Source organism: Cuculus canorus, chromosome 2 (assembly GCF_017976375.1).
Source record: "Cuculus canorus isolate bCucCan1 chromosome 2, bCucCan1.pri, whole genome shotgun sequence".
In the NCBI taxonomy this organism is placed as follows: Eukaryota; Metazoa; Chordata; class Aves; order Cuculiformes; family Cuculidae; genus Cuculus; species Cuculus canorus.
The window spans coordinates 27,079,637-27,100,014 of record NC_071402.1 but is presented as its reverse complement, the minus strand read 5'-3'; the positions used below and the strand labels follow the sequence as shown (position 1 = coordinate 27,100,014).

General features: G+C 38.5%; 1 protein-coding gene across 9 annotated transcripts in view; it reads right to left on the bottom strand.

Moving 5' to 3' along the window:
* Window positions 1–20,378, bottom strand: part of RUNX1T1 (RUNX1 partner transcriptional co-repressor 1) — a 112,486-nt gene that overhangs the window by 3,954 nt on the left and 88,154 nt on the right. For all 9 annotated transcript variants that reach the window (XM_054058731.1, XM_009558031.2, XM_054058736.1 and 6 more), the window contains 3 exons: window positions 15,415–15,483; window positions 8,338–8,528; window positions 1–113 (listed from right to left, as the gene is read on the bottom strand). The exon at window positions 1–113 is cut by the window's left edge. In XM_054058731.1, coding sequence (XP_053914706.1) covers window positions 1–113; window positions 8,338–8,528; window positions 15,415–15,483 — 373 coding nt within the window. The remainder of the gene's footprint in view (window positions 114–8,337; window positions 8,529–15,414; window positions 15,484–20,378) is intronic.

Below are 20,378 nucleotides of genomic sequence, written 5' to 3'. Positions count from 1 at the left end.
CAGATATGATGGTGCTTCTCCCAGTCCTTATGCTGGCAAAATGAGCCACAGTATCGTGCTGTGTTGCAACCACTGCAGGTTTCACTAGCTTTCCGGCCACAGTTCCAGCAACTCTAGATGTAAAAGAGGAGGAGGAAAGAAGGGAGAAATTAGATAGTGTCCTAAAATTTGTATTGGAAGTAGCTGGCAGGGAACTGCTGGTCAGCCTTCTGTCTAACAATGGTCAAGGCATTAGCAAGCAGCTGAAACCTGTTCCAAACCAAAACCAGCTATCTGCTAAAACCAGCAATGCAAACTCCATGCATGCCCTCATGTTCAATTTACCAGGAGCACACCGACTTACCAAAAATTTCAGTAAACCTCCATCTAGCTCCTCTGCCAGATTATTAAAACAAAGAATGAAAACGACACAGTAAATAAATGGTTCTCTAAAAGTGGAGAGCAACTAATGCAAGACAAGAAAGGGAGAAAAAGACCTAACACATAGGTAAGACTTGTTAACCCAGGAAAACCTCGATTTTAATGTCATTTGACTCAGTGGCACTTCTGGCAGTGAATAGTTAAGCTGGAGCCTAAATCCTTGGCAGGATGGGGAAGCCACTGCAGAATATGTACGTTATTCACTTTCACACACTCTACAGCTATGCCAGCTGGATGCTGGAACACCGCCAATCTTTAAGTAATGTTCCTCAACTACAGAAAAAGAATTTCCCAATTTCGGAATCAGAGACCTAAATCCAAAGCAATATTTTAAGAAAATTAGACACTTAATTGGAGTCAAGTGGCTTCTTTAGAAAATATCCATCTGTTAGTTCCATCCTTCCCCTTTTTGCTAGTTTGGTTTTTTTGCATTTGTTGTCTTTTTTTTTGTTTTTTTTTTTCATAGGGGAGTTGGTTTGGTGTGCGGCTTTTTTTTGGCATAGGCACATATTGGCAGATGGAGGAAGAGTAAATGTCCAGTGCTCAACTGCTCTTTGAGATTGAAATTTAACATGGATGGTTTTCTCAATTCATACTGATTAAACACACAGACTAAACCAGGCAGTTAAAGATAGATGTGTTGAGGCTTTTTTTTTTTTAAATAATTCATAAAATTGTTCCCATCTTTAAAAACATTTTTTAAAAAAAAGTGGAATTACCAACACACAGAAACAGATGTTTCTGGTAGTTAAATATCTGGAATTCTGACTCCTTGTCTGACATCACCTGGTTTTGATTCACCGTTCACTGTTTCAGGTTCATTTTGCTCGAACTCTGTCCAGTGCTGGAGAGGTAAAACTACCCCTGGAAATGGACAGCTGTACTATTCTTGAACACTCTTTTTTAAAGACCTTTTATCTCCACAATGAAAAATAACTTTAGGACACTGCATGTGAACACACATACGCACACAGAGACCTATTTACATATACACCAAAATAGTCTGGCAAGTTTGTATTAGCATTACAGAGACACAACATCTCATCCTATTGACCTACTAAGAGAACAAATTGTGATATACCTGGATTCACTTTCTTTTGCTACACCACAATAGGGACTTATATCGTACTTGTGAAAGTCTTTTTTTGCCACCTTGATGCTTGCACTGTAATTGGTAGACATGTTATAATTCTGCCCCAACTGTGCTTGTGCGGAATTTCCATCTACTGCCACACCCGCTGGACTCCTAGCTATCAGTTTTCAACTAAACTGCCAGCCCTGGGGTTGGCCCATCTTTCCTTTTATGTCCTCACCTGAAAATAAACACACATATACAAAACTTCCCCATGCAGACTTCCAAAAAGACACTTTTCTCCACGTGGAATAATACCAAAGTCAACCAGCACCTGCTCAGGTGCAGGAATCCCTCCCCTGTGTGGATCTGATTGCAACATTGAAGCGTATGCTCCAATTGTGCTGGATTTATGATGACGATTTCAACCTTTTTCTATTCAAATATCTATTCAGTTAATCTAGGCCAACTTCTGAGGATTCTTCATTTTGCTTTCGTTTTTGGAGAAGACCTATCTGCACAGACAGAACTGTCTCCAAGATGTAACCAGATCCACCAGATGATATTTCACTATCTTGCCACAAGATCTGTATTGATGTCAGAAAACTGTAATTTAATTTTAACAGTATTTGTTCAACTTTCTTATTAAAATAGTCATCAATTAACTATCAGCCTGTGCAGAACAGGATAAATGATACATAAGTGCAAGATTTTAATGAAGTGACAAAGCTTTAAGCTGGCTCCTTACATGATTACTTAATGTGTCCTGCATTGTCTGGTATGTGATTTTGTCCACTGGACATTATTTCTAATTTAACAGGTCATTACAGCTTTAGCATGATTGTGGGAATAAAAGCACATAACACACAAGAACTTCGAAATAAATTTTACAGCTCGCATTTATGCAACAACTTATTGCATTTGAAAATTACTATAGTGCAAATTAGCATAAACAAGAACGCAGGCCATAAGGAGCATGCACTACAATAGTAGCTGGATTTGACGTGCAGAACTCCACCACAGTCCTCACCACTGTGGCTATTTATTGCTCCTTCCCAGGTGTGAGTGGTGAAAAACAGCAGTAAAGATAAGGCCCAGGCACTGCAAGCTTTGGCAACAGATGCTTTCTGCTCACGCTGCTGGCTGATAGCTGCACAGCCCAAATTCTGCCAAAGAAAAGCCAGGCTCAAGATGCCAGCTAACGGCCCGGGCTGTGCTTTGTGCATGTTGGTGACAAGGTGGCAATTGGTCGTCATACAAGGGCATGAAAGCAGGACTATGGGGTGAGTTAAGACTCTCCACCTCCCAGCACCAGCAACGTTCCAGTGTGGAGTACTGCCCAGGCTGGGATGATGCACCTCAAATACAGCAAATGAAATAAGAGAAGTAAAACTTGGAAAGAACTCAGAGAAAGGCAGCCAGAATAATCCAAGGTCAGACAAACACAAGCTACGAGAAGAGACTGAACAAACTGAGACTGTCAAACCTAGGGAGAGATGATGGCCTGAGAGTGGACAGTAGCAGTCAAACATTTTGTAAGCTATTGCAGTGAAACAGGCAATGCTCACACCTACACAGACAAACAGAAGAAGTAATGCAATCAAACATCTGCAAGAAAAACTAGAAAGAGATGTTATGAGGAGTCTTTATAAGGACAGGTACAAATTGCCTTGAGGCACTAGAGAATCTCTACCATGAGAGCACAGAGATCAAACATCTTAGAGGAATGATACAGCTAGAGCTGATCATGCATCAGGAAAGGGAGTAGAAGATCTCTCAAAGCTTCTACTTCGTCTATGTCCTTTGCCTTTAGGTAGTGACTTACTACGTTGCACTTCCAGCTTCTGCTTTATAATAGAGTTCCAGATGCAGCTAAAACTACTAGGAGAACTAGACTACAGTTTAACTCTGCATTGATTTTCCTGTGAAACAGTGGGGTTATACTAAAGGCCAGATTCTTCGACTATGTAATTCAATTTAACTTCACTACCTTGAAAATGCATTAATTCAATGAAATTGGGCTAAATTACAACAGATGGGAATCTTGCTCTGAATCTACACCACTGATCATATTTCATCCTCCTCTTTCAACTGACAAGGAACATCAGTCTTAGGTCAGAGCATTATCTTAGGTCAGACTCTTAATTCTCATGCACTTAAGCTTCCATCTTCAAACAACAGAACTCAGAAACTTCTGTTTGCCATCATGAAAATCCTCAAAAACAAATGGCCTCTATTTCTGTGGTTTCCAGTACCAGAACACATACTTGCCAATAATATTGCCCATCCCATCGCTTTCATCTTTGATATATTTAACCACAACTGGGTATTGCCTTCCTCCGACACCTCCAGCTGAGACCAAGTGTAGAGCTGGCTTAAAGAAGAATAAAATCCCAAATGAACTGTGACGTGTCAAAAGAGATTATTAACTCTGAAATGCCTAATATAGAGTCAAACAATGGTCTATCATGACTGCAAATTCTGGATTTTCCCTGTTTAACAGGAAAGGAAGCATGGCTGGCTATGAAGAATCTAGATTTTTCCCAGTTCTGCAATTCCCGTGGCATTCAAAACTCTATTACTGCTAACCACAAGAAAAGGAACATCCAGAAATCACTGAAACCACATTGGCGTAAATGAGGGCTGTATAAGCTGCTGAACACAAGCACAAAAACCCAACAAAGTTGTTTATGAAAATTCTATCCAAGACCCGTTAGAAAAGGAAACACATCAGTACTCTGGGAATTCCCATGTTGCATCAAAATGCAGGACTCCACACAAAGATATCCAAACATTTAAATGCTTCTATTAAAATGCTTCTATTAAACTATCACTGAAAGTTCGAGGCTTGACTAACCCACTGTTCATTGTGTGAAGTACATCTACATTCATACAAGTCAGCATGAGAGAAGCTAAATCCTGGAAGCAGAAGTATGGAGAAGCAAGAGATGTGCAACCTTGCTAGCCAGGCTCAGCCTAGGAGTCTGGGGCAGTGCCAATGTTTGCATCAGACTGGGACTGATCCTGCACTGAACACATGACTCTGGTGCCTCTGAACCACTCACCACTGCAGGGGATCATGTTCTACTTTTTAAGAGATGCCCAGACAAAAAGTTTAAACATCAGCTGACATATGTATTAAATTTAATACCAGCCTAAAAACTAGGCTTGCCTGAATCACAGCATCTAATGCTCAGAGTTAGGTTTCTGGCACAGTCCTAGTCTCAATGCATTGGTCAGCAGAGACTGAATCCAGCTGTCTTCAAAATGTCAGGTAAGTGCGATATTCACATCCAACATAAACTGATGCAATATAAACAAGCCCTAACATTACACATCTCTTAAAAGCAGCGTTGGACGAGTTATATACTTGTTTTATCTGAGCAGATGTCAGCATCTGCAGAATTTTATTTATTTATTTTATACCAGAGCAGAAAGACAGATGTTTTGATGATTTCCATCCCCCCTACAATCTGGGCAGCCGATCTCTTTGCTAAGCTGTTCACCCTTACTATTAAAATTGATTTGCACAACAGTACATTGCAGCCTAAGCAAGCACAGCAGTCACTAAAGAGTAGGCTGCTCACACATGTTTCTGTACTTAGCCAAGTCAACTACTGATGAATGGGTCATCCTTTGTCAAGAACTGTAAGGAACTGGTAAAGAAATAATTTGTGGTACAGGAACAGCCATGCTGACAGGTATGCCTCCTCCTGTCTTTTCACTTTCCAACAGCAGTGTGCTCTGTTTGCTGGTCTTCAACCAATCTCTCATTACAATATCAGAAAACAACAAACACGTCCTGGTCTGTCGCAAGGTCCTATGCCAAAAATTACGGAAATCTTTAGGAAGTAAATGTACAGAGAGTGAAGCAGTATCACTATAAATTAAATCACACAGAATAATTCACAAATAAGCAAGTAACAGTAGGTCAACAAGGGACCAGGTCAGGGTCAGAATTAAAACTATACTATGTAATATGGTGATTCTCAGAACATTGCAGACCATTTCTTAAAACTCACAATACTTCCAAATATCACACCTCCCCTATCAGTCTTCTCATTGTCCTAAATACCCTTTATTTTGCTCAGTTCAACATGACCAGCTTCACTGTTTTCTTGCAGACAGTTCTGCAGGTGGCAATACTACTTCTAGGTTAAAAAAAAGCAAAACAATGTCCTGCCATGGATAAGAAATGAAAAGTGATGCTCAGTCTTCCTCTAGACCTGTAAGACTGCAGAAACTGCTCTTCAGCATTCTCATATTCGTAACTGGAAATATTCTGATTCTAGAAATATTACTCCAGACTTTTAATACACAGGAACACACACTGCTGGAAGCATAGTGCCAAGAGTTGTAATCAGAGAGACTTATAACCTAGACAAATGAGGGATGTCACAGAGAAATCAAGAGATAATGAACATCAAAGCAAATGTTAGGTTTTATTTTTCAATCCTGATAAACAAAAAGCCTCATTTCCAAAGAAACCCTTTTTGAACACTGGCAAACTGATCTGTCCTCAAAGATTAAGGAAAACGTTGGTCCATTTTTACAAGTTACTAAAAAAACCCAAACCCAGCCTGAGTTAACAGGTAACCATAGGAAGCATCGACCTAAGACGTTGGATATTGGTATAATGAGAAGTGAGAGAGGGGCTAATTATAAAAAACTTTACAGACACATCTAACTCTCTGTCATCTTCCTCCACAATAACCAAGCACCTGTAAACATAAACTGAGCAAACTTCAGTTCTTTCTGCAGGTTTACTAACACAATTTTTACCTCACAACAGCCACCCTGATGTGCCACTCATGACCACAGAGGTGAAAGTTGCAGGGCCAGGCCACTAGACTTCATTTTAAATAGCTCTCATGTGTGTAGTTTGTTATGGGTTGAGGAGGCTTGTATCCTCCCTGAAGATGTACAGCCTGAGAACATCTGTAACCCCGTGAGCCACATTTCATTAGAATGCAATTAGAAGAATTATTTGCCTTTTTTAAAGTCTTGTTTCTGATAATTGAACAACTTCATAAGCAAGTAAAAATATCTGTTGTTACACAGCCTATTCCAGACCTATGACTGCTCAGGAGTTAATTACAGCACACAAACTCCCTATGCATTCCTTTAGATCCACATTTGCTTGTGGAAGAATGAGCTGTATGTATTGGCAGTAAGTATTTCCTCTGTCCTGCCTACACCACGTCAGTTCACTAAACAGATTTAATTAGGTGTTTCCTCCAAAGGTGTTTACCTTTTAAATTAAGATTTTAACAATAGGAGTCTCTTGTACATATACACACTCAAAATGACAGCTCTTTAATGATGCTAGGTCAGACAAATGTCCCTTCTGTGAATACCGGGCAAGAAACGCGTCCTTGAGTAACTCAGATACAAAATGCCAATAAATTGAATTTATGTCTCATTTAATCTACAATAGAACAGCTAGTACTTAAAGGGTACATACACTTCCCCTAGTCTCATTCTTCCTAAGAAACTTGCAGATGCTGAAAATCAATTCCTTTTGTCTCCTTGTTATTCATCTGCTACATATTAAGGAGAAACTCTAGGCATTCAGTCATTCCACAATGGTCTTTCATCTTCAGAGAAGCTTGGTATGAATTAAAATCTTATGCTCCTCAAATTATGGATGCATACTGCAGCATGCCACTGACTTATCTGCCCATGATTTTTGCCGGTTTGCTCAGCATGGTGCAGCTAGTTCATCTGCATCTTTCAAATCAAGTGACCCTTCCACAAGCTCATGAGAAGTGCTTTGACAGCAGCGTACACAAACAGATGTCCCCCTATGAAAAGTATCACTACTCTTTTTTCCGACTCCCCGTCATTTAGAATTTACACTAAAAATTAGGTTTATTACAGCCAAGATCCTAGTACAAGAACAATAAATACTTCATAAAGGTAATGTTCTTTCATTTCAGTGGCCTTAAGAGATAATTACATAACAATAACTTTTAACTGATGTCATCTCTGTGTCATGTCTGTTTTTAAGGGCAGTTTAAACTTAGAACATTGTTTTTCTGTAACGGACGTGACCTAGACTGCTACAGCACTGGTCCAACACACACTGATCTTTCACTCCCAGCTTCCACCTAGTAATGCTGCTCAACGTCCCATGCCACAGCAATTCAAGGCTTCCACTCTCAGATCTGAAAGTAAATCAAGGCTTAACATACTTATTCTTGTTTTATGCCTTGTTGCTCTTTCAGTCTATTTTTCCTTCTTCCAAATGCTATTTGCCCACTCCTCAACTCTCAAATATTCCCTGCAGCCAAAGCAACACATCCAAAATAAGGGAACCCTTGCCAATCTACATTCACATTCTCTCCTAACAAGAACCATCATCTCCTACTTATCACTTCTACCTGCAGCACTGTCCCCAGACAAGCTTCTAGCCGCCTTGCTCTACAATCTCTTCAATGAATCATTTCATTGTTGAAATTAGAGTGAAATATTGAGTGTGAAATATTTTCTATCAAGCAATCTTCTTATCTATTCAATATGGTAGTTTAAAGAGCTTTAAAATATAGCTACTGAAAAGCTAAATTTGAACAGAAATGTGCGCTATACGTAACCCTGAACAGTGGCTAAAAAGAGAGACTGCAGCTCCTCAAGTTCACTAGCTACTTTGGGCTCAGATTACAACATAGACAAGAAAATTTGGAGCTTAGCTTGTGCCTGAAAGAGGTGCTCAAAGCTACTGTGCAACTAGTAGCGGTCACTGAACTCCAACGTCACGCAAATGGTTTGTGCCAGCTACATTAAAGCTAACCCAGATACACCTATGACTCCAGCCACAGGCGATGCCTGCACAGCAAAGACCTTACCTCGCTTGAATCCTCCTGCTGATTGATAACAGCTAGTGCATCCTCTGCAGCCTGGCGCTTGGCTTCAGCAACAGTGCGCTCCATCTTGGCTCTCTCTGAAGTGATCATGTCATGAGCTTTCCGCTCTGCCTCCGACACTGCCTTCTGCAACTCAGCCATTGCCTGACGCTTTACTTCATTGACAGCTTCCTCTACAAAAGAGGTAAGAAATCCTCATCAGCACAGGATACTTGGTACCGGGCTACATAGAGTGGTGCGTGAAACAGAGCAGAGCCTCTGAGATTCATTCTGAGAAGGATGACACAGAGGAACCTGTTTCCTCAAGACTCTTTAGGACCATCTAGATGCTTCTTTACTTCCCTGTCACCAAAACCTCTCCCAAGTCTCTAAAACTTGTGACGATTCTTGCTATTTTCATTCAGGGTCAGCACTTCTTTACAGGCATTTCAGATTTCTGGCATATTAGTTTTGTAACCTTTTTCAACATTTTACTTGGAAAACTGGGTGAGAATTATTATTTCAGACATAGTATCACAGATTTTTTCAAGAATGTATCTTTAAGCTCTGGAAATTAAGACAGGATTTAGTCTTGTTAACAATTTTTTTCTCCGTAGTTAACAAATAAATACATGATGTTAAGAAACCCTCAAGAGTTTATTTAAAAATTTTAAATCACTGGCCTAATATCTTTTCATGGACATATAATTTTATGAGCCAAAATAGAAATTTGTTTATGAACGTTCGTTTGACCTCTTGATCTCTCCTCCAAACCCATGTTTACACTGTGAAGACTCAACTTCCTGGCTCCGCTGAGCACTTGAGCACACAACAGCCAGCAAGGCTTCAGCACACAATTAACACTGAGCAGAGGCGCACAACTTCATTAAATTCAAATCTCACGGTTCTGGTAAAATAACTGTGAGCTGTTTCTTTGGTATATACTAGTGTCATATCTTTTATTCCGGAAAACATGGATTGTCACATATTAGTTATTTGGCTTTTGATGCAGGAGGAGTGGAAATATTTTACTAATGAACTGTCTTTTAATTGACAACTAAAACAAGTAATTTTTTTTTAATTAACTGCTCTAATTAACAAGGAAACCTCCTCCCCCTGAATTAGTTTATCTCATTTTCATCTTTATTCAAAGCAAAATGACAATGATTAATTGAAAATTTAATAAGCAGTAATTATTAACTTGGCAAACCTAGTACCAATTAACACTCTATTAAAACTAATTATGACATGTTTCATTCAAGTGTTTGCACTTAATTGTTTCATCCACTTAAACCCCACCTTAATTAAATGTTCTATTTAATTAAAAATGTAGATTTCTAATAAAAATGTTTTACTGTAGATTAAAATCGAAGTATTATAACTGTGTTATGGGTTTGAGTTTTAGTTTGTGCATTTAGCCACTGTAGCTTGGGACACAAAACCTGTGCAGTACTACAGACTAGGAGAAGAGTGGCTGGAAAGCTGCCTGGCAGAGAAGGACCTGGGGGTGTTGATTGACAGCAACTGGACATGAGCCAGCAGTGTGCCCAGGTGGCCAAGGCGGCCAATGGCATCTTGGCTTGTATCAGCAACGGCGTCACCAGCAGGTCCAGGGAGGTCATTCTGCCCCTACACTCGGCACTGGTGAGACCGCACCTCTAATCCTGTGTTCAGTTCAGGGCCCCTCGCTACAAGAAAGACATTGAGGTCCTAGAGTGTGTCCAGAGAAAGGGAACAAAGCCGGGGAAAGCGCTGCAGAGTAAAGTCTTACGAGTTACGGCTGAAGGGACTGGTGGTGTTCTGTCTGGAGAAAAGCAGGCCGAGGGGAGACCTTATCACTGCTTACAGTTACCTGAAAGGACGTTGTAGCGAGGTGGGGTGTTTGTCTCTTCTCCTGAATGATAGGTGATAGGACGAGAGGGAATGACCTCAAGTGGTGCAAGGAGGGAGAGTGGAGGGAAAAGGAAAATTAGGAAAATTTTTTTTACCAAAAGCATTATTGGGCACTGTCAGAGGCTGCTCAGGGAGGCGATTGAGTCACCATCCCGGCAGGTATTGGAAACAGTTAGATGAAGAGCTCAGGGATATGGTTTAGGAGTGGACAGGTACGGTTGGACCTGATTATCTCAAAGGTCTTTTCCAACCAAGCAATTCTATGATTCTATGATTTGTGTACATGCATACAGACGTAACTCTTACCTACAGATACTAAATCAATAACTGTTTTAAAGCTTTTGTCTCATAGCTCTGCACTTGTTATTTTTAAAAAATAAGGACTACATTAAGTCTCAATTTTCAGTTGCTAAACAAATTACAATAAAGACTTAACTTCAAGCCATGTGCTAACTAAAACTGAAATAATTAAAATGAAGGAGTTCTATTGATCTGTGTTTGTGTGTGTTACACATGTGCATGCCTGCAAGAGATGTTTGAACTCAAGTTTTCTAGGAAGGGGAATTTAGAGATAAAACTTATGCCTTTATTTTTATGATGCTGAAAATATGCCCTTATATTACCCTACCATAAATATTGTTTAGGGGAAAGCCTCAGGAGGGGAAAAAAATCATACCCTTCAACCATACAGCCAAGGCTTAATTTACTTTGAATATTCAAGGTGAATTAAAATTCTATCTAAGTGGCAATACAGGACAATAATTTTTGCTTACGATCAAAGCTGCAGCTAGACTAATTGTATATGCAAATCAGGCAATTTATATTTAAATTATGCATTCCTATTCTAGTCCCACAGGCACACACTGATCAGCAAAGGGAATTGGTAGGACATTTGCAAGGTGCTTGAATATTTATTACCAACTGCAAACATTCACTGATCGTGAGAAAAGAAATATACACAGGCAAACATACAGATGCAATTTTATTACCATTTTCATAAAAACGAGGCAACTTAAATACAGACGTTTTGTGTCTGTGAACTGCAGTTATCAACACAGTAGATTTCTTGGAGGAAATCTGTATTCTTCCTGATGTTTGCTACGAATAGAAATTATATCTGTATGGCATGATGCACTTTCATTACATCATATAAATTTAGTTTTACGTTGAGGTGTTTGCAATGGTTAGAAATGCCACTTTAAACTATTATATTAAACAGAGGCAGAATACGCTAACATTTTACAGAGACTTTTAATTTTATAGTTTTTTCCATCCTAAATAATCTACTACTTTTCAGTTCAAATACAGAGATTGAACCTTATACTCTACCTTCTATATTGCATAAGATTTTTTGCAAAGCTTCTGAAAATGTGAAGGTGCTAAAAGTGCCTATAGGGCCATATGCCTGTCTTACACTTTTTAAGTGGTATAAACCATGGATTGGACTTCAGTATTTCCATTAATTTTGACAACAGAATTTGTGTTGTGCTATACTAAGTGTGAAATCAAACAGTTAAAATATGTCGGTTTTTTTGGTCACAACGTATCACAGAAAGATGTATTTCTTCACAGAAAGGTTTATCAAGCACTGGAACAGGCTGCCCAGGGAGATGACTGAGTCACCATCCCTGGAGGTGTTTAAAAAAGCAGGTACATGAGGTGCTTGGGAACATGATTTAGTAGTCGACAGGTACAGTTGGAGCTGATGATCTCTAAGGGCTTTTCCAACTTAATGATTCTATGATTCTACCATTACTTCAATACTGGATGAACTCACGAACACCCAAATAAACTACACAAAATTTCCTGGCACTGATTTTCTGCACATCATCTTAAATGTCTCCAGTATGTATAGATACTTTATAGACATAGAATGCAGGCTTCACGTAGCAATAAAAACTCTAATATCTGTGCAGGAAAAGTTATGCATAACAGTGAACGACATTTTATTTGCCTTGACAGTGCTGAGCTATGGAGGCCAGTACTTTCCCTTTCTCTTCTTCCAGAGAAGAGAAGAATGATTAGAAAACAGAAATCTGTAAGTTTTTAAAACCAAAATATCTAAGATGCACGAACCTGTGTCCTCCATTTTTCCACTAATTCTAATCATTTTTAGCATAAATTCACTCTTTTTAGGAATGCAATTGATACCTTCCTTCTCTCTGAGTAGCACTAACTCATGAGTGAAGCTCCAGGGAGTAAGCAGCCTGTAGGGAATATGCATCATTCAGCATGTTCAGAGGGGTCCTCGGAGCTGGCTCAGGCAAAGAATTCAACTCATCATTCATTGTTGTATATAACCCAATACAACAATTCACTAGCCAGCTCCTGGTCATCTCGCTCATACCATGGACACACTCAGTCCACGTGATGGAAGACCAAAGGTAGCATGTAGGGGAGCAGTCTTGTGCCCCTACATTTGCATCATCTCACTCTCAGTCTGACCCTGGCAAAGAAGGCATTGGGAGTTGCTGAAATGAGTTATCTTGGCTTCATACTCCAAAATGCACAATTTCTATCTCAGGGCTCCCCTGGAGGGTCTTTACTGACTTTCTATGACAAAGAATGGTCATTCCACACCTGTTTGGTAACTCCAGAGCTTAAGTCACGTAAGTAAATGGAGTAACTGGTAACTCCAGCCCAGAATTGCGATGAACAGTAGGCTTTGCTGTGTGATGGGAGATGGCTGGAAGACAGTTTCCTCATGACACAGAAAGCAGCTAAGGAGCACCTTACAGTGGGATCCCCTTAGTATCTAATAAAGAGAAATAGGTATTCCCAGAGAGCATAAGACATCCAACCTATGATCTGACTGATCCTCCTCATATGCCTGTCTCTCCCTTGACTACTGAAGCACACCGAAAACTTGGCTTGGACTCTCGATCTACATACCCGTAATGCAATGTGAAGAATCAGGAGACTGACAACTTTCCACTGATGTATGAAACTGAATTGGGTTCACATGGTTTTAATTCACAAGGTGCTGCTTACTATGTGCTTGCTACAACAATCGCAAAAGCACATATTTAAGTTAGTATAAAAGTATTGCACTGTAGTCTATCTATCACTGGAAGTTTAAAGTGAATCTCTTACTCACAGGATTTTGAGGTTGCTTATTAACTATTTTTATGCTATATTCTTTCAGTTCAATAGATTCAGCTTCCCAATCAGCCTTTGATTCAGCTGTCTGCACATTCATCTTTACAGACATTTGAGATGCATTTATGCACATTGACCCAGCAGAAACGACTTGACTTTGCAGCCTTCTTGACTGGTAGTTGCAGCCCAGCCAAGAAACTATGGAGCATCTCAAATGGCACTAGAGACCTAATCGTACAGAGCTGAATCGCACCTTTACTGCCATGAGCTGATTATGAAATTGTGGAGACCTCCGGCTTCCGTGCACCCTCTGGAAAATGAAGGCCAATGATTTACAAAAAGTTGTATGCTTTCTTTTGTTTTACTACTGCTAGTAACAGATACAGGTTTGCATCCTATAGAGGGTCAGACTTTTTTTTAATTCTCTAATTCACAGGCATGCTCGATTAATGCAGGGGATCTGATTTAAACCCACATAATCACGAAAATAAGTGACTAGAAATGGGACCAAAGGAAAAAAATGTTTCAAACCAGCTGACAACATTCATAAGATGACATCACAGCACCCTTACACTACCATTTCTGGATATATGCAATATGAACACACACCCAATTTTATAACTCGGGACAAAAGCTACGATTAACTTGTGTTACACCAGCTTATGAAGAAAATTTTCGTGTATTGCTAACTTATGAAGAAACTTTTTTCCTTCTATTGTACTGCACCCTGGAGTCACAAGTGACCTTATAAGCCAAAAACTATCAAAACCTGGATTTTCCAAAAAGAATAAAGTTACTGAAATTCAACTGCACAATGCTCCTCTTACTGAGATTTCCTGTGACTGTGTAATTTTTTTCTTATTTTAAATTTAAGCTGTTAATATAAATATGGGAAAACAACCTATAAAAATACTTTGGGGTACACAAGGGCATTGAGTTATAAAGGCTATGCTTTCCTTAGACAAGAGAAAAAGTGGTAGATTATTTCGTTATTTTTTGTGTAAACCACAGCTGTTCCAAAAATATTAATTTACATATTGACAAATGTAGAGTTTACATGGTAAACCCACATCACACAAACAACATAACTTCTTGTCTAATGTAAAAATATGCCAGCAAAACATTCTTTACACATATGTTCTGTATTTAGTTTAAAATAAGCCGAGAAGCAGCAAGCAGTTATAGGAGATTTGATCAGAAAGCACCAAAACTGCTGCATATCTGCCATTTAATTATTAACTCCTGCTCAGACAGCTGCAGTAGACTTCATGGTTATACAGGTGTTCAAAGTGGAGGGTGGGGGTGTATGAGTGTTTACAGAGAAGCTCAACTATGTCACTGGAGTTCAAGAGCCACCTCCTGGCCCCTCTGAGAACAAGGAAACTCCGATACCGATGTTGAAAGAGCAAGGGTTTAGTTCTAACTCTGCAATAGGATTCTCACCAGTAATCTCTTGTGTTCAGGCATTTTTTTAAGTGTTGAAGAAAACTCTATACAACAACAACATCTACCCATGGTGCTTTTCAAGCTTGGGAAAGACCCTGTGAAAGCCTGTGCAATCACCCAGAGCTGCTGCAGAGACGTGATCTTGTCTACTACTTTATAAGCACAGACTTTATTGGGGGTGACAGGCATAAGATTTTTGTAAAATTAAGAATAAATGCATTGCATAACAAGAGGTTTTTCTTTAACAGGTATACTTCGAGGTTTTCCCTCTGTTGGGAATTATGACCTTAACTAGGTAAGAAACTTGAAGCCTAAAGAAGAAATCCCACACAAACTTTTTTTTTAAAATTGCTAACAGACTGAACCTTAAACATATCAAGTTTCACACTAGAACCATTATAACCCTAGAAAACAGAGGTCCTTAATGAAGTACTCATATGCCCCTAACTATAGCAGCAGATGCCTCTATAATAAATTATTTCATGTCCTGATCAGTTCCAGTTTAAGATTATTAAACACAATTTCTTCTTGTCACTAGCAAGACCCTTTTCTTTCTCCCCCTTTCTCATTCCTCAAAACAGTGCATTAACAACTGCACACAGCTGCCAGAAGACTAAGCTGGTGTTTTTAAACAGTTCTTACCAGCTTTCTTCCATATCTCCTCTGGCACGTATCCAGATGCAGGCCTGTGAAGGAATTCCCGATGTGATTCTGCAAGAGGAGGGGGTGTGGAGAGAAGAAGAAAAAGCATGGTAAGCAATGCTTGCTTCTTGAACAAGGCTTAGAGAAATACCTTTTTCCTTTACTCAGACAAAAAAAAAAAAAAAAAAAGACATCACAAGAAGTTTTTTCCTAAGGAAAATACTGAAGAAAATAAAATGATTCCTGTGATCATAGCTCATGAATGTCACATAGACCAGATCCATGTTTAGGACTCAAATGTCTCATCTTAAGGCAAGCTGAAACTAGTTTGTTTTATTTTTATTTTACAGCATTTCAAGTCAACTCTGTATGACAGTTTCCATGCTTCTAAGACTGGCTTTGCAAGACCAGCTGAGGGAAGAGATGTGCTTAATCCTTTGTCATTATGTTTATGAAAAGGAAGAATAGAGAGGGCAATAGTCCGCATTTGGCACTTGTGCTCTGTGAAAACAGAATGGCTACTGATGAGCAGAGATAAAAGCCAAGATGTCATACTTGGTAATCAAATAAGCTGTCCACAGAAAGAAGTGTTTCTCTCTCTTCAAAGCTACACTTTTACATTTGCAACTGTAGCTGCACAAGTTTGGAAAACAGAACCTTTAACTTTAGGTTAAGCCCCTGAATACATACGCTGCCAATCTTGCTAGAGCTGAAGCTCATGATTCACCCATATATTTCAATCACATTTTGACAGCTCTTTCACCCCATCCTCTTTTTTTAAAAGGTTTAACCTCTGGGCTGGAGCCTAAGAGCTCTGAGATCAGCAAGATTCCTTCCACACGGACTTCAAAGGCAGAGGATCAGACAATACATAAAGAAAATTCACTTTGTCCTGAAATTTAGCATACAGATCCTCTGCAGATGAAAAGCTGCTCTTTTCAAACACAATTTGAAAACTGATAAGCTATTTTTCAATCTAATAGGGAAAAAAAAAGGTAATTGCTATGATTACTACTGCCTCTGTGATAGAATTCAATCACCAAAATAAAATATCTTAATTTATTACACCAAACATAAAGTTTTGCATTTTTTAAAAAAAGTCACTAGAAATTAAAAGTGTTTGATGTCCAAGTTTGAAACATAACAGAAGTACACATGCCATTTTTTGAATACTAATATTTACTAATTATATTAATATTTGTATCTTAAAGTTATTATTCACTAACCTGGTCATAAAGTAATATTTTTAAGGAAAACATTGATTCCTTAGGTCTTGCAAACAGTTTTTTACACCACCATACATACACATGCAGTGCTGTTTATATACAGTAGGCTACGGAAACTTAAATGGATTTAAAGGATTATGTTTAGTATTGCAGACATCTAGCAGAGGTGAAAATAACTGCTGCTGTTTATAGCTATGCAAAGAGTAGGGAATCCCAATCCCTGAGCATTGTTCCACAGATGCGGCTTCCAGCACATGAATCTGCAGACACCAACAGGGTGGACTGAATCTTCCCATCTGACAGGCAGCTGAGTGGATTTTCCCTACCTCTTTTGTTTGTTGCTAAAGGATGGGATGAAAATAAACTGGATTTTTGTAGGCAGAATTTCACACACCTCGAGCAGAAAATGATGGATGTGTGTATGTAAATGTGTGTGCAAGATTCTGCAAAACATCTAGCTATTTTCACGGGCTTAATCAACATGACAGAGGACTACAGACCTAATGCTTAAAATGCAGAAATTCTCAGCATCACTTGGCTCACGTGATTCTGAAGACGACAAATATCATTGTGTACACTTCTCTCATCCCTCAGAGGATTTCAGACTTATAGGAACAGTGCCAGTTCAAGTCAGGGAGAAGGGTGGCAGCAGAAAACACTGCTTGAAAGCTCAGGAAAACAAAAAGCGAAAAACTAAAAGTGAAAAATTAACACTCTCTTGATCTTCTTACAACACCTGCAGAGAAAGACGCAACCAAACTCCAAATGTGGCAAAAGAGAGAATTGTTGCGTTCATGTTGTTTAGTTTGGGTTGAGTTTTCCTGTCTGCTAGTTAAAGTATCATCCATTGCAAGGAGATTATAACCTTGATTTAAGCTCTTTATCATTTTAGTATTAAAAATAGAGAAATACGGAGCTGATTTTTTGGTACGTATGATTTTCCAAAAATGGAATCCAATGACATAAATGACCAGACTGCCAGCTGTTAAAATTTCCAAAACATAAACATCAATCAAGCTCTTATTCCAACCACAAATTAATCACATGAGGAATGAGATCCTCTGCAAGAAGAATTAAATCAAGAGCTTATGAGAGACTTTCCCATAGTTTGGAATGGTGCACAAAAAAAGACAAGGAGCACTTATGAAGATAATAAAAACCACATTTTCCAGGCAACAAAAATATTATTAACATTTAGTAAGTGGTGATGAGTCCATGAAAACAATCTTCTTTGGGGGGATACGCTAGAGGATATGACCAGAGGATAAACGTCTAATGTTACTGATACTTTTAAGGTAAGGTGTCTTTCAGATTAAGAATTACAGAACTTGGTCAGTAAAACTGTAACACAAAAGATTTTAACTTGGACATCTAGTAAACTCAAACCGAAAGTAATACAATTGAGTGAAGTCCCTAAAATACTATATGCAAAACCAACTGCAAAAAAACATAATGGGGAAGAACGCACTATATTAACTCACTGACTGCAGCACCTAGAAGCCAAAGTAAATTCTGACAAATTCAGACAAAACTGGGAATAACCTGAAGCGATAAGCCTGCTCATCCAGAAAAGGAAACCGAAAAGGCTTTACATGTAATACCAAGTAATACAAAGGTTTGTTAATGGTAGAAGTGCAAGAATGTTATGCAGAACAATGGGATGTACACCACTGAATTTACCCGAAATTCATAGCAAGGCATGGTTTGACAGCACTAGTTTATTATCAATCTGGTTGCTACTGAACCAGACAAAAAAGCCCAACAAGGAAAATAAAGAGCCCACCTACAGAAGACTAATTAGAGCTCATCTGCCAAGAGCTTAAATGAAGTAAAAATTAAATAGATTTTTGAAATTGAAAATGTTTGGGGAATTTTCTGTTTTAATGTGAAGTAAACTTTTCAGCAAAAAAAAGTTGTTGAACTCGGACTTAAGAATACACATAAGGAAGAGAGACAAAAATTAGTCTCAGTTTCAGCCTCACATTCTATTGAACAGCAGGGAAAACCACAGTGTATTATTTGTAATTATATATAGATATAAAAAATACTACTTTTGGTCTATCCTAGATTTTTATTTTTTTTTTAATATGAAACAAACTCCCCTCAAATTGCCCCAATAGGGTGCTGGGTTCCATATGGGCCCTGTTGTATTTATTTCAAGAACGCATTCAACCATAAGAATTATGTTAATTGATCAACCAGACTTCTGGAGTTTAATGAGCAGAACTACCTTGTGGAAATATTTTTGGTGGCTTTAAGAGAAAGAGAGTAGGTACTGAAAGTAATTAGAGAGAGATGTGGAGAGTTGTAAGAGCAGAAATAAATATGGGTGTGGGAAGTAACACTGAGACGAAAAGCTAGGACCAAATAAAGGACATGAACTCCCACATGATAATAAGGACCAAACCCAAGAAAACAGAATGGAAAGACTTAAAAGGAAAAGATGTGTTCAAAGCTGTCAAAACGCCTAATCCATATTTGGAAAGAAGGAACAGAAGACGGGTTGAATATACAAAAGCATGGAGGTTTTTATCACTGGACAATGACAACCAAGCCTTTAATAACAAAATATTAAGCAATAGAGATGAACAGCTGAGGACCTTTTGAGGATCTTCTAGAATGTATTGCATTTATAAAAATATTGGCAGTGACCACAATACCCTACGTGCCATAGTGCACACTAGGGCTCAAAAATAATGAAAGGTGCAAATAATCAGCCCTGAACTATAAATGATTTCATACAAAAAATACATATGCTTTTGAATATATTTATATGCTTTTCATACTTCATATGAAAGTTTTGCTTCATTCTACTTTATAATACATGTAGCATCATTGGTGGGGGACAGGCAACAAACAAAAAACTCAGAGCAAAAATATAAGACGTTCACTGCCTTGTTTTTAAGAGTCAAGCTTAAAAGCGTGCCACTCCAACTAATGAAATATATACACAGAAATCTGAAGAAGTGCAATACTGAATGAAACCACCTTGTTAACCCTGTTGGGAGGCGAGTCTCAAGTAATTTACGCATATCTTTGCCTTTTTATACATTTTAGTGGCTGTTACAACACTTCTTGAACTCAGGTGAAGTCGTGTTTAAATACAGTTGTGTTCTAATTTAAAAATAATAAGAAAAGGAAACCCACGTACAGACCGTATTACTGAATCACCCTCACAAAGATCAAACTTCCATTAACTATTAGCAAGTTATTTTCTATCTTATATGCCATCTATGAGATATTTTGCAAAACATGACAGTAACAAGGCTGGTATAAGGAATGGATAAAAGAGACCCAAGTCTCATGGAGGTCAGAATGAATGCTGAGAATACAAATCCACAAGGTTTCTGCAGCTGTAGCCCATCTAACAGCTTGCAAATCAGTACACCACAACCCAGCCCAAAACTTCTGTGCAATAAGGGGATTAGAACAATACTTAATAACATCAGTAACCAGTATTACAAAGGCTTTACATTCTAGAATTACAAGTTTAAAATGTTACTGTGGTATTCACAGCATTCCTGTTAGCTCGTGTTGAGCATATCACACATATCATAGCAATGCTGATTATCTGAAAATGGCAAAGGAAAGATTTCATAATTTCAGCAGGAACACACATGTATCAGTAGGAATGTCCTGGCTAACACAAAGTACAAAGGCAAATCACCTTTGATAAAATATAAACTAGCTCTGAAAGGGTTAACGGTTAAAAAATGTATTAAGAAATGGCTACTGTAT